At 63.5% G+C, this 11,446-nt stretch overlaps 1 protein-coding gene across 2 annotated transcripts; it reads left to right on the forward strand.

Annotated features, from left to right (window-relative positions):
- The first annotated feature begins 452 nt into the window (after window positions 1–452).
- Window positions 453–10,312, forward strand: EHD2 (EH domain containing 2). 2 transcript variants are annotated; one of them, XM_040978275.1, is made up of 6 exons: window positions 453–565; window positions 1,891–2,370; window positions 2,599–2,696; window positions 6,070–6,482; window positions 8,275–8,439; window positions 9,492–10,312. In XM_040978275.1, the coding sequence occupies exons 2-6, from the start codon at window positions 1,967–1,969 to the stop codon at window positions 10,041–10,043; spliced, it is 1,632 nt and encodes a 543-aa protein (XP_040834209.1). In that variant the 5' UTR covers window positions 453–565; window positions 1,891–1,966; the 3' UTR covers window positions 10,044–10,312. The 2 variants fall into 2 exon arrangements, with proteins under 2 accessions (XP_040834209.1, XP_040834208.1); XM_040978274.1 differs by having other exon boundaries at window positions 1,924–2,370.
- The last annotated feature ends 1,134 nt before the right edge of the window (window positions 10,313–11,446 follow it).

Genomic DNA, 11,446 nt, shown 5'->3' on the forward strand with positions numbered 1-11,446 from the left:
AAGCAGTCAAGGACGACCCAAAGCCTTGGGCCCCTGCACCTGCATGGGAGAGTTGGAAAAAGCCCCTGGCTCCTGGCTTTGGATTGGCTCAGCTCTGACTGTTGTGGCCACTTGGGGAGTGAATCGAAGTGTCTCCTTCTCTCTATAAATCTGCCTTGGCAATAAAAATAAATCTTTCTAAAAATAAAAAGCATAAGGAGAAGTAGGCGGATGGGGGCAGCGGGGCTGGAGAAGTGGAGAGAGGTCAGTGCAGTAGGACCCTTGCTGTCCCCAGGCTGCCAAGGGGGCCCAGCCCTCGCTCCCTGGCGGCCCGCTCCACCAGGAGGCGCCAGAGGCCGGGCCCGGTTTGGGGGGGCCTGGGGTGGGAAGGCGGGGGCTCCTGGTCCCGCCCTCCCCACCCAGCCCCTCCCCGCCCTCCACTTGGCGCCCTACGGGCCCCACCCGGCTCAGACGGCTCCGGACGGGACCGCGCGCACAAGGCCGCTCCGCGGGCGCCCCCCAGTTCCCCGCGGGACCCCCGGCCCAGCCTGTGCCAACCCGGCCCCGTCGCCAGCGCGCCCCGTCGGTGAGTGCGCCCCGGGCCTTGGCACCCGCCCCGGTTCCTACAGGGGTCACTGCGGATGCCCCTTCCCCCCCACTCCAGGCTGCCACCGAGCCCCCCACGTCCCCGGCTTGCCCCTCGCCCACCCACAAGCAACTTTCGCTGCCGCCCTGGGATGCCCCCAGGCCCCTTGCCTCGCCCCTGGCTCCCTCCTGGCTTGTGCATTTCTCGGTTGCCCCGTTAAGGAACCCAACACATCTGATGGGCAGTTACCTTGGTTTCAGACTCTGTCCTCCTTGGAGGGTCCGGTGAGGGGTTTCCAGCAGGGTCCTGAGCCCCCAGTCCTCCCGGGAGGTGTCCTGCCCAGCTGGGAGCGCCTCCCTTCCCCCCGCCACAGCCCGAGGCGACCCAGCTCCTGCCAGGCGCAGCCCAGCTCTCCCAGGAATGCTGCAAAGTCCTTAACTCATGTGGTCAGCAGCGGCTTCTCGGGGCAGCTTCCTTCAATTCCAAGCATCTACCTGCACTGGCCAGAGAAGCGTTTGACTCAAACACCGCAGATAGGGGACAGTAGGCCGGGTCCTGCTCGGCAGCCCCCGGCAGGGAGAGGACGCACAGGAGGCGGGCAGCTGGGTGCTGGCGGGAGCTGGTTTCTCTCCCACATCCACAGTGGGTGGTGGCTGTAGACCCCACAGGCAGCATCCAGGGCTGCCCTGTCCCCTCTGGGCTGGCGGCAGCTGGTCTCGACCTTTCTGGGAGCACGCTGAACAGTAGAACGTGTCCAGTGATGACCGGAGAAGGGGGCAGGAAAAGGGAGGTTTTGGGGTGCGCTCCTTCAGGCAGCTTCCACACCTCATCTTTTGCCGTCAAATGCCCTTGTTGTGTTCCTTTGAAAGGCAGAGTGATGGAGAGGAAGGAGAGAGAGGGGGGAGAGAGAGAGAGCGAGAGCTCGCTCTTCCATGCTCTGATTCACTCCCCAAACAGTTACAACGGCCAGGGCTGAGCCAGGCTGGAGCCAGGAGCCAGGACCTCCTTCCAGGTCTCCCACATGGGTGCAGGGGGGCTCGGGGACTTGGGCCGTCTTGGGCTGCTTTCCCAGGCTCTATTAGCAAGAAGCTGGATCGGAAGAGGAGCAGCTGGGACTCGAACCTGTTGTCCACATGGGGTGCTGGGACTGCAGATGGAGGATTAGCCCGCTTAGGGTTGATCCCTGCATTCCGCTCTCGCCCATCTCACCGTGGAGCTGCCTCTGACGCCCCCACCCCACCTGGACCCCTTGCTCTCCCTGCCTGCACCCGTCCTCTCCCTCCCCCCACCCCCGTACCCCATCTCCTTGCCTTGATCTCCACCAGGCAGCCCGCCGTCAACACCCTCTCCTCCCGCAGGCACCTGCGTCTCTGTGAGCCCAGTGGTCAGCGCCCAGCCGCCATGTTCAGCTGGCTGAAGCGGGGCGGGGCCCGGGGCCAGCAGCCCGAGGCCATCCGCACGGTGACCTCGGCCCTCAAGGAGCTGTACCGGGCCAAGCTGCTGCCCCTGGAGGAGCACTACCGCTTCGGCTCCTTCCACTCGCCCGCCCTGGAGGATGCCGACTTCGACGGCAAGCCCATGGTGCTGGTGGCCGGCCAGTACAGTACGGGCAAGACCAGCTTCATCCAGTACCTTCTGGAGCAGGAGGTGCCCGGCTCCCGCGTGGGGCCCGAGCCCACCACCGACTGCTTCGTGGCTGTCATGCATGGTGACACGGAGGGCACCGTGCCGGGCAATGCCCTCGTGGTGGACCCCGACAAGCCCTTCCGCAAGCTCAACCCCTTTGGGAATACCTTTCTCAACAGGTGTGCACCCCCACCTAACCCCCAGGCCTTCCTCTGCCTCTTCCCCTCCACCCGCAGAGCTGTCAGGCCTGGATTCAAATCCTACCATTCCACACACCTGCCCGGTGGTGGGACCCGCACTCTCCACGCCCCACCCTGAGACAGTATGGGACCTGATGCCCCCCATCCCATTCCGCCCCCTCACTCCTGGCTCAGGCTCTTCCATGCCCCCCTTCTTTCTGCTGCCAGGTTCATGTGTGCCCAGCTCCCCAATCAGGTCTTGGAAAGCATCAGCATTATCGACACCCCAGGCATCCTGTCGGGCGCCAAGCAGAGAGTGAGCAGGGGTGAGTGAGGCGGGTGGGGCTGCGGGGCCTCTGTGGGGCGAGGGCCATGGAGGGCTGCCTCAATCCTTTCCCCCGGGGAGGAACCCATGGAGCCCCCACCCGAAGCAGCATGCCTGGGCGGGTTGTGGGGTGCAGAGGGAGTGCCCAGGAGATTCCGGGTGCAGGCAGGGACTGGGAGGGACTGCCCTGGGGCAGGGAGCTTCCTAGCTGGGCGGAGCCGGGCCTGCAGCTGGGGCTGAGCAGGGGCTGGGAAGAGGGGGGTCTGGGCGGGGGCCAAGACCGGGCCTGGAATTTATAAACAGCTGTGCAGGAGGAGGAGTGGATTCCAGTGGGGCTGGCAGCACTGCCTAGTCCCTGCCCCCTCCCTTCCAGCAACTGGCCCCACCCCCAGGACCCCTCTAGCCTCCCCCCTTTTGTACACCCCTCCCGCCAGCTTCTGGTCCCGCCCCCCCCGCTTGCCTCTTGGGCCGGGAACTGGGGCAAAGGAGGCCGAGGTGTAGGGCAGAGGGGAGAGCGGGCCTGGCGGGCATCCAGCGGGCGTGCGGCCTGGAGGGAGGGGTTGGGGGTGCAGTGGCAGCTGCTGAAGCCGTCGGCCACGGCGGGAAGGAGTGGCTTCTGGGGCCACCACCCAGGGGCTGGGCCGGGTTCTCGGCGCCAAAGGGTCTCCCCTGGTGCTGGTGGGAGGAGGAGGTTTCAGGGACTGGGGTCTCCATTCCTGGACTGTCCTGGCTGGGGGCGTGTGTCTGTGCCTCCTGGGCAGGAGTCCTCATGGCCCTGGCCCTGGATTCAAGTTATCATTTGATTACATTTTCTTTGTCTTTACATTGATTTATTTGAAAGGCAGTTAGAGACTAGATTGGGAGAGAGAGAAAGCTCATTCATCCTCTAGTTCACCCCCCAAATGACCATGACGGCCAGAGCTTGGCGAGGTGGAAGCCAGAGCCAGGAGCTTCCTCTGGGTCTCCCACGTGAGTGCAGGGCACCCAAGCACTTGGGCCGTCCTCCACTACTTTCCAAGTGCATCACCAGGGAGCTGGATGGGAAGGGGAGCAGCCGGGATTTGAACTGGCATCCATATGGGATGCTGTTGCTGTAGGCTCTGACCTAACCCACCGTGGCCACGATTCTGGCCCCTTCATTCCATTTTGCTGGAAGTTTCTGAAGTGCCAGACTTGCACCGTAGGTCTAACTGGAGAACTGTCTCTTGTGAAATGCGTCACTGTTTGAGTGTGGCTCTGAGCTTGTGTAACGTGTGTGTTTGTGTATGACTGTGGCCACATGGGGCCACCTGAAGCTGAGGGCAGCTGTGCCCATGCGTGTGCAGGTGTGACTGAGGGTGTGGGACAGGGCTGGGCAGGCCTGTGTGTGTTTGCACCTGTAGCGGGGTGTGGTGGGTCTCCATCCTGGCCTCTGCTGCTTGCAAACTCTGGGCTCTGGGGCAAGCTGCTTCTCTGCTAGGCCCTTGGGACCCGTGGGGCGTGGCGAGCATTAGGTATCTGCCCAGGCAACCTGTGATGTGGCACACACTAGGTGTCATGTTCTTGGGGCTGTGACAAAGCACGGTAAGTGCGTGTCGGTGCAGGGGGCAAGGCTGTACGTGCTAAGTGTGGCCTGGGACCCGCTGTTCCCTGCGGGAGCACACCGCAGCGCCTGCCCTCTGCCACGTTGCCTGTTCCCACGCTGACTCAACCCCGCCACCCCCGCCTGCCCTGCCCGTGAGCCACTGTTTCCCGAGTCCCAGCCAGTCTCTCTGTTTGTGCAGACTTTGGAGGGAGGGCGTTGGAGAGAGCTGCTGTTCCTCCAGGGCCTAGGCCCTTCCTCTCCCACATAATGCCCTGCCTCCAAGCCCGGCACCCGCCCCCGGGAGCCTGCCTCCTCTAGTCAGCAGCTCCCCAGGGAGGTCTGGCTCTGTGCGAAGGCCCAGTGAGTGAGAAGGCTCTGTATCCACCTCTGCGTCCCCTACTCCAGGAAGCCCTCCATGATCACCCCCTCCAACTGCTCTGGGCTTGGTGTCCCCTCTGGGCTTCCACAGTTCCCTGGACCCTGCTATGTCAGCCTCACCCTCTGGAGGAGGGTGGTTCTGTGTCCCCAGTGGGCTGTGAGCCTGGGAGGAGCAGGCAGCTCAGGGGAAGGTTCCAGAACTACTGGAGCTTGGCTGTAGCGGCACTGCCTGGGTCTGGTCGAGGCAGGACTCATGGGCCCTTTGTCAGTGCCAGGGTGAGCAGATGGCGCCGGGCAGGGTTGGCACTGCCAGGGTCCCCACCACACCCCCTGCTCTCCCAGGCATCTTGGGTTGGTGGACAGGCGCGTGAATAAGTGAAGGTGATGGTGGGTGATGAATGAATGAATGAGGGGTGAATCGAGAGGAAAGAATGAAGGCGGATGGAGCCCGTGGCAGGCAGGGCCAGCTCTGCGTCCTCTATGGCCTCCACAGGGCCCTGGACAAAGAACAGGACATCATGCCTGTATGCCTCTCAATAATTTTTCTTTCTTTTTAAGATAAGATTTAATTATTGAGGGGCTGACATGATGGCTCCACTGGCTAATCCTCCACCTGCAAGCGCCAGCATCCATATGGCGCTGGTTCTAATCCCAGGAGCTCCACTTCCCACCCAGCTCCCTGCTTGTAGCCTGGGAAAGCAGTGAAGGACGGCCCAAAGCCTTGGGACCCTGCACCCATGTGGGAGACCTGGAAGAAGCTCTTGGCTCTGGCTTCGGATCACTTAACTCCAGCCAATGCAGCCATTTGGGGAGAGACGCAGTGGATGAAGATCTTGAAAAAAAAAAAAAAGTGTATTTACTTGAAAGGCAGTGTTAGAGACAGAGGTTTTCTATCTGCTAGTCTAGTACACTCCCTACGTTGTCACAGTGGCCCAAGCTAGATCAAGAGGAAGCCAGGAGCTTCTTCTGGGTCTCCCACGTGGGTACAGAGGGCGCTTGGACCATCTTCTGCTGCCTTGTCCGGCCGCAGGGAGGTGGCCCAGAAGTGGAGGAGCTGGGACCAGAGCCCTTGGAGATGTTCTGTTACGTATGGCAGGGTTAACTCACTGTACCACAGAACCAGCTGTTCAGTGATTGTTGCTCCATAAACTAAGTACGTGGGATATGAGTGATGGTGAGAGCACGCAGCCAGGGCGGTGGGCAGCTCTCCCGGGGTGAGGGGCAGAGGCACTGGGGTGGGGAGGACGGAGGCCCACAGGGAGTCTCTTAGGCACCGTTTACAGGGCTTCACTCTGCAGACAGACCCAGCAGGGACCTACTGCGAGTGCGTGAGCAAGCGGGCAGTGATGGCCCCCGCGGCAGGGAGCTGGGGGGCTGTGGCCCCCGTGATGAGGGGCGTGAGGCGCTGACTTCACCCCCTTCTCCTCCCCAGGCTATGACTTCCCCGCGGTGCTGCGCTGGTTCGCCGAGCGCGTGGACCTCATCATCCTGCTCTTCGACGCGCACAAACTGGAGATCTCGGACGAGTTCTCGGAGGCCATCGGCGCCCTGCGGGGCCACGAGGACAAGATCCGCGTGGTGCTTAACAAAGCCGACATGGTGGAGACGCAGCAGCTGATGCGCGTGTACGGCGCGCTCATGTGGGCGCTGGGCAAGGTGGTGGGCACGCCCGAGGTGCTGCGCGTTTACATCGGCTCCTTCTGGGCGCAGCCGCTGCTGGTGCCGGACAACCGGCGCCTCTTCGAGCTGGAGGAGCAAGACCTCTTCCGCGACATCCAGGGCCTGCCGCGCCACGCCGCGCTGCGCAAACTCAACGACCTGGTGAAGCGGGCGCGCCTGGTGAGGGTGAGCCGGCGGTGGGGAACTGAAGGGGCCGTGGCCAGGGACCTGGGGGCGCACTCCCTGCCTTGCTCGGGTCCTCCCAGTCGCCCTGGTTAGTGAGTCACCACTCAGCCACCCGTGGAGCTCTGCCCATCACCCATGGGTGCCGGCCCCTCCCAGATGGAAGAAGCCACTTCTACAGGGACCCCCAGGCTATCCCTTGCTCCCACCCCTTTTTGCTCCTGCCCATTCCTTGCATTAGTCCCGCCCCAGTGGCTTCCAGCCCCCTGCCAGCTCTGGGCTCACAGGTCCCTCAGCTCCTGTCAGTCTCTCCTCCTGCCCGCTCCCTCCCCAGTTTTTGGCCTCACCTGCTGTTTCCCACCCTCCAGGGTTCTGCTAGGAGCTTTGAATTCCTTCTCTCTGTGGGTCTGGGCGCCTGGAAAGGAATCCCCGCTGAGTAAATATTTGGGGAGTGAGTGCCAGGGAAACAGTCCTCCAAGCTCACAAAGTCCCCTCTGTGCTTGGCTGTCTGCTGGGCAGTGACCCAGGCTGGTCCAGCCCTATCCTGCAGGGTCTGGGGACAAAGATACAGAACCATCCCCATGCAAGGATGCTGAGCGTGGCCAGGGCTGGGCAGTCAGGGAGGCCTCCCTGGGGGAGGGAAGATGATGTGGAGCTCAGTGTAGACAGTGTAATTTAGTGGCAAAGGGGTGTTGTGGGCCAGGACGCTCAGGGTCTCTGGGCTGTGCTGTCCCCAGGCATAGAGTGGTGCGGAGTAGGGATTGACCGGGTGGGAGTTGCAGGGAACATTTGCCGGGGAGGCTGCCAGAGTGGAGGTGGGGCAGGAAGCCGGTTAGGCAGGGAGGCCCAGAAGGTTCCAGGCGTGCGGAGGAGCCCGAGGTGCTGGTTTCAGGAGCAGCCAAGAGGGGCTGAGTCAGAGCCCCGCCCCAGGCCCAGAAATCCTCCCAGCTAGCTCTCCCCAGATGCAGTCCAGCGCTCCCCATCCAGTGCCCAGGTTCCCCTGAACCCCCGGGGACGGCAGGGCGGGGTAGACCAGGACACCTGGTGCCCCGCAGGCCGGCCAGGAGGCAGCTCCGGAAAAGCGGACAAACCCCGGAGCCGGGCCCCGCGCCCGGCCCAGCCCGCCCTCCCACTTATCTCTTCCTGGCACCTTCCCCTGCTTCCTCTCTGGAAAAGTCATCAGGGCTCTCCTGCCTCCTTCTCCTCTCCGGGGGTCCCTCCCTGGACCCAGTCCTCTTTCCCCATTGGCCCATCTCGCAGGACTCACCCATCAAACAGGACCATACTCCAGCCACAATGGCCCTTTCAACGTGAAGGCCAAGCCCTCCCACCCCATCTGAGGCAGATTCTTCAGGGGCCGCCCCAGGGACACTCAGGCCCCGGGCACGCGAGGGAGGTCCACGCTGGCCAGGTCTTCCTCATTGCACATGCCCCACGCCCACCCTCACGTGCGATTTCCTCCACGTGGCATCCTCCCTGTTAACCACACTGCCCCACTGCCCCTGACTCAGTTTCCCCATGTGGCTGAATCCCCTCACTGCTGCCAGCAGCGGTGATTTTGTTAGGCCACTGACCCAGTTGATGGTCAGGAAGGAAACGCCGGGCCTGGCAGGAGGCTGGCCGGTCAGGGGGTGCCTTAGGAATGTCCAGGGACCCTGGGCTCACAGCGACACTAGGCGGTGGTGTGTGGGGCACAGGGCAGCCACCCATCACCTTGCCCTGTCAGGAAGCAGGGTCTGGCTGGGAGGTTTCCTGGCTGGCCGCGTCTGACTCGGGCGCGCACTCTGGCCGGCAGGTGCACGCTTACATCATCAGTTACCTGAAGAAGGAGATGCCATCCGTGTTCGGGAAGGAGAACAAGAAGAAGCAGCTGATCATGAAGCTGCCGGTCATCTTTGCCAAGATCCAGCTGGAGCACCACATTTCTCCCGGTGACTTCCCGGACTGCGAGAAGATGCAGGTGGGGGTGCCCGAGGATGGGGTGGGAAGCACCTTCCCCACAGAGAGATGTCAGTAGTGGCTTCAGGAACACAGCAGCCTGCTTCCCTCCCTGGTGGCTTTCACGCTTCATAGGGCCACATCTGCCTGGTCTCTTTCCCCTGCCTGACCTCCATGCCCAAAATACTTCATGGTACAAAATGGCTGTGGAAGCACCAGCCGCTGTGTCTGCGTTCTAGCTAACCAGAAAGTGAAGGGTACAACCGCTCTCTTCCTTTTTTAAAAAAGCTTATCTTATTTGAAAGGTGGACAGAGAGAGACCTTCCACCTGTGGGTTTGCTCACCAAATGCCTGCAGCCAAGGCTGGAGCGGGGTGGAAATTCAGGGACCCCAAATGCTGCATGCAGAGTGGGGCTTGAACCCAGGCCCTCTGTGTGGGACGGGGTGTCCCCTGCACCCAGCACCTGCCTCTGCTTTCTTTCTGCATTGGCACTTTCAGAATGTGGCTGTCCCAAAGCAGCGTCCATGATGATAGACGTGTCTCATGGCTGCACTGGCCACGTTAGAACCAAGTTTTAGTTTTTTTATTTAACTGATTGAATCAGCATGTGCAGCTAGGGGCTGCTGTATCACAAGGTGATTGTTGAGGGGTGTGTGGTGTGTGGTGTGTGTGTGGTGTGTGTGTGTGGGGGGGTGTCGTCCAGTTGGCTGGGCTTAGTCACAGGGCTATGGATGGGTGCCCTCTCATTTGCTCGATTTAATCACATGGCCATGGAGACTGCAAGGGAAGCTGGGAAGTGTAGTCTTCTGGGTGGCCATGCACTTTTGTAGCGCGGGGTGGGGGGGGGTCCGATACTGAAGAGGAAGGGGCTGGTGGATATATTGGGGGTGGGGTAGAATGTTCAGTGTGCTGGACAGTGCTGGATCTGGGTGGGGGTAGCCTGGGGGCCAGTGGTGGGCTGCTGGTGGATGAGGCAGGAGCAACCCAACAGACCACAGACCATGTCAGCTCCAGGCACTGGGCTCACCTTCCTGACAGCCCTGTGTCCACCCTGTCCCTCCTTTCTGCTCCAGGAGCTGCTGATGGTGCACGACTTCACCAAGTTCCACTCGCTGAAGCCCAAGCTGCTGGAGGCGCTGGACGAGATGCTGACCCACGACATCGCCAAGCTCATGCCCCTGCTGCGGCAGGAAGAGCTGGAGAGCACGGAGGTGGGCGTGCAAGGCGGCGCCTTCGAGGGCACACACATGGGCCCGTTCGTGGAGCGTGGCCCCGACGAGGCCCTGGAGGATGGCCAGGAGGGCTCGGACGACGAGGCCGAGTGGGTGGTGACCAAGGACAAATCCAAGTACGACGAGATCTTTTACAATCTGGCACCGGCCGACGGCAAGCTGAGCGGCTCCAAGGCCAAGAGCTGGATGGTGGGCACCAAGCTGCCCAACTCCGTGCTGGGCCGCATCTGGAAGCTGAGCGATGTGGACCGGGACGGCATGCTGGATGACGAGGAGTTCGCACTGGCCAGCCACCTCATCGAGGCCAAGCTCGAGGGCCACGGGCTGCCCACCAACCTGCCACGCCGCCTCGTGCCACCTTCCAAGCGTCGCCACAAGGGCTCGGCCGAGTGAGCCTTCGCCCCGTGCACCTGCCCGCCCGCCCTTGCTGTAGGCTCCCCTGTCCACCCGCTGCAAGGCACCAGCTCCTTTCCCCGACAGGACGTTTAGCAGGGCCCGGGTCGGCGGGGGGAAGTGGGTCCCGGCCCCTCCGCCCTCACACAGGCACAGCACACAGACGCTCCCCCGCAGGCACCTGTCCCGCGCCGCAGTCACTCTGGTATATTTATTGAGCACCTGCTCTGTGCACACCTGCCGAGCAGGCCCCTGGCTCCTCCCCGCCAGGCCACGCCCATCGAGCCCCGCCCCTCGCCCCGCCCCTCATCGAGCCTCCTTTCTGTCCAGCCCCGCCCCTCACCCGAGCATCCCTCCAGGCTAGCTCCGCCCCTGGCCCCTGGCCCCTCCCATCCGAGCATCCTTCCAGGCTAACCCCGCCCCTCGAACCTAGCCCCGCCTCCATTCTAGCGTCCCTCCAGGCTAGCCTCGCCTTCCGTCCCTGGCCCCGCCCCATTCCTCCCGGCCCCGCCCCACCATGGCCTCAGGCCTCGGGACCACCGAGGGGCGACGTCCCGCGTCCCTCCCCGCCACTCACGATCCCACTGGGGTCTCAGATTAGGATCCGGTGGCCGGCAGGCAGGGGGACCCCCTCCTCCCTCCAGGCCGGCCTCCCTCCCTGGGAAAGGACGCCCGGGACTTCCCTTTCAGCCCCTCTTTTTATAAGGCCGCCCTGAGGTGGGCGCGGGGTCCTTGGTGCTACAACCCCCTCCTCGCTCAGGGGACCCCTTACCCCACCGATGAGGGCTCCACCCTGCCGGGGCACCCCGAGAAGAAGCTGGGGTTGGGGGGCGTCTCACGAGGCAGGCTGAGACGACGTCCACGCCCACCCGCCCAGGAGGGAGGGTGACAGGGGCCCGCGCTCGGAGCCGCGCGCACCCACCACCCCGCAAGCAATAAAGCCGATGCTTGTCCCCCCCAGTGTGGCCATCGCGCTGTCCGGGCCAGGCGGGACGTGGGGAGCTCCCCGCGCGTCCTCAGGGGGCCGGGTGGGGCCCTTGTCCCGGCCTGGTGAGTCAGGCCTGGGCCTGGGGCCAGCCCGGCACATAGTTTCCGAAGAAAAGTTACTGGGCGGCCCTCCCTGCGGGCGGCCGCGGGGGCCTGGGAACCAGGCCTGGGCACGGCGCGCCCTCCCCGGGGCGGGGGCCACGCGGGCCGCCTGGCTGTCCAGGCCGCGCCCAGGCCGCCCACGCGCGGGCAGCGCGGCGACCTCTGCCGGACGCCGGCGGCTGGACACTGCCCTTCCAGGGAGCTGAGGGCTGGCTGGCAGGGACACCCCGCTGGCCACCCCAGCATGGCCACTGTCCCTCGAAGGTGCCTCAGGCCGGCCAGCAGGGACACCAGGCTGGCCAGCCCTTGCATGG

The sequence above is a fragment of the Ochotona curzoniae genome, unplaced genomic scaffold, assembly GCF_017591425.1.
Source record: "Ochotona curzoniae isolate NIBS_2020 unplaced genomic scaffold, NIBS_Ocur_1.0 contig_2861, whole genome shotgun sequence".
Taxonomy (NCBI): domain Eukaryota; kingdom Metazoa; phylum Chordata; class Mammalia; order Lagomorpha; family Ochotonidae; genus Ochotona; species Ochotona curzoniae.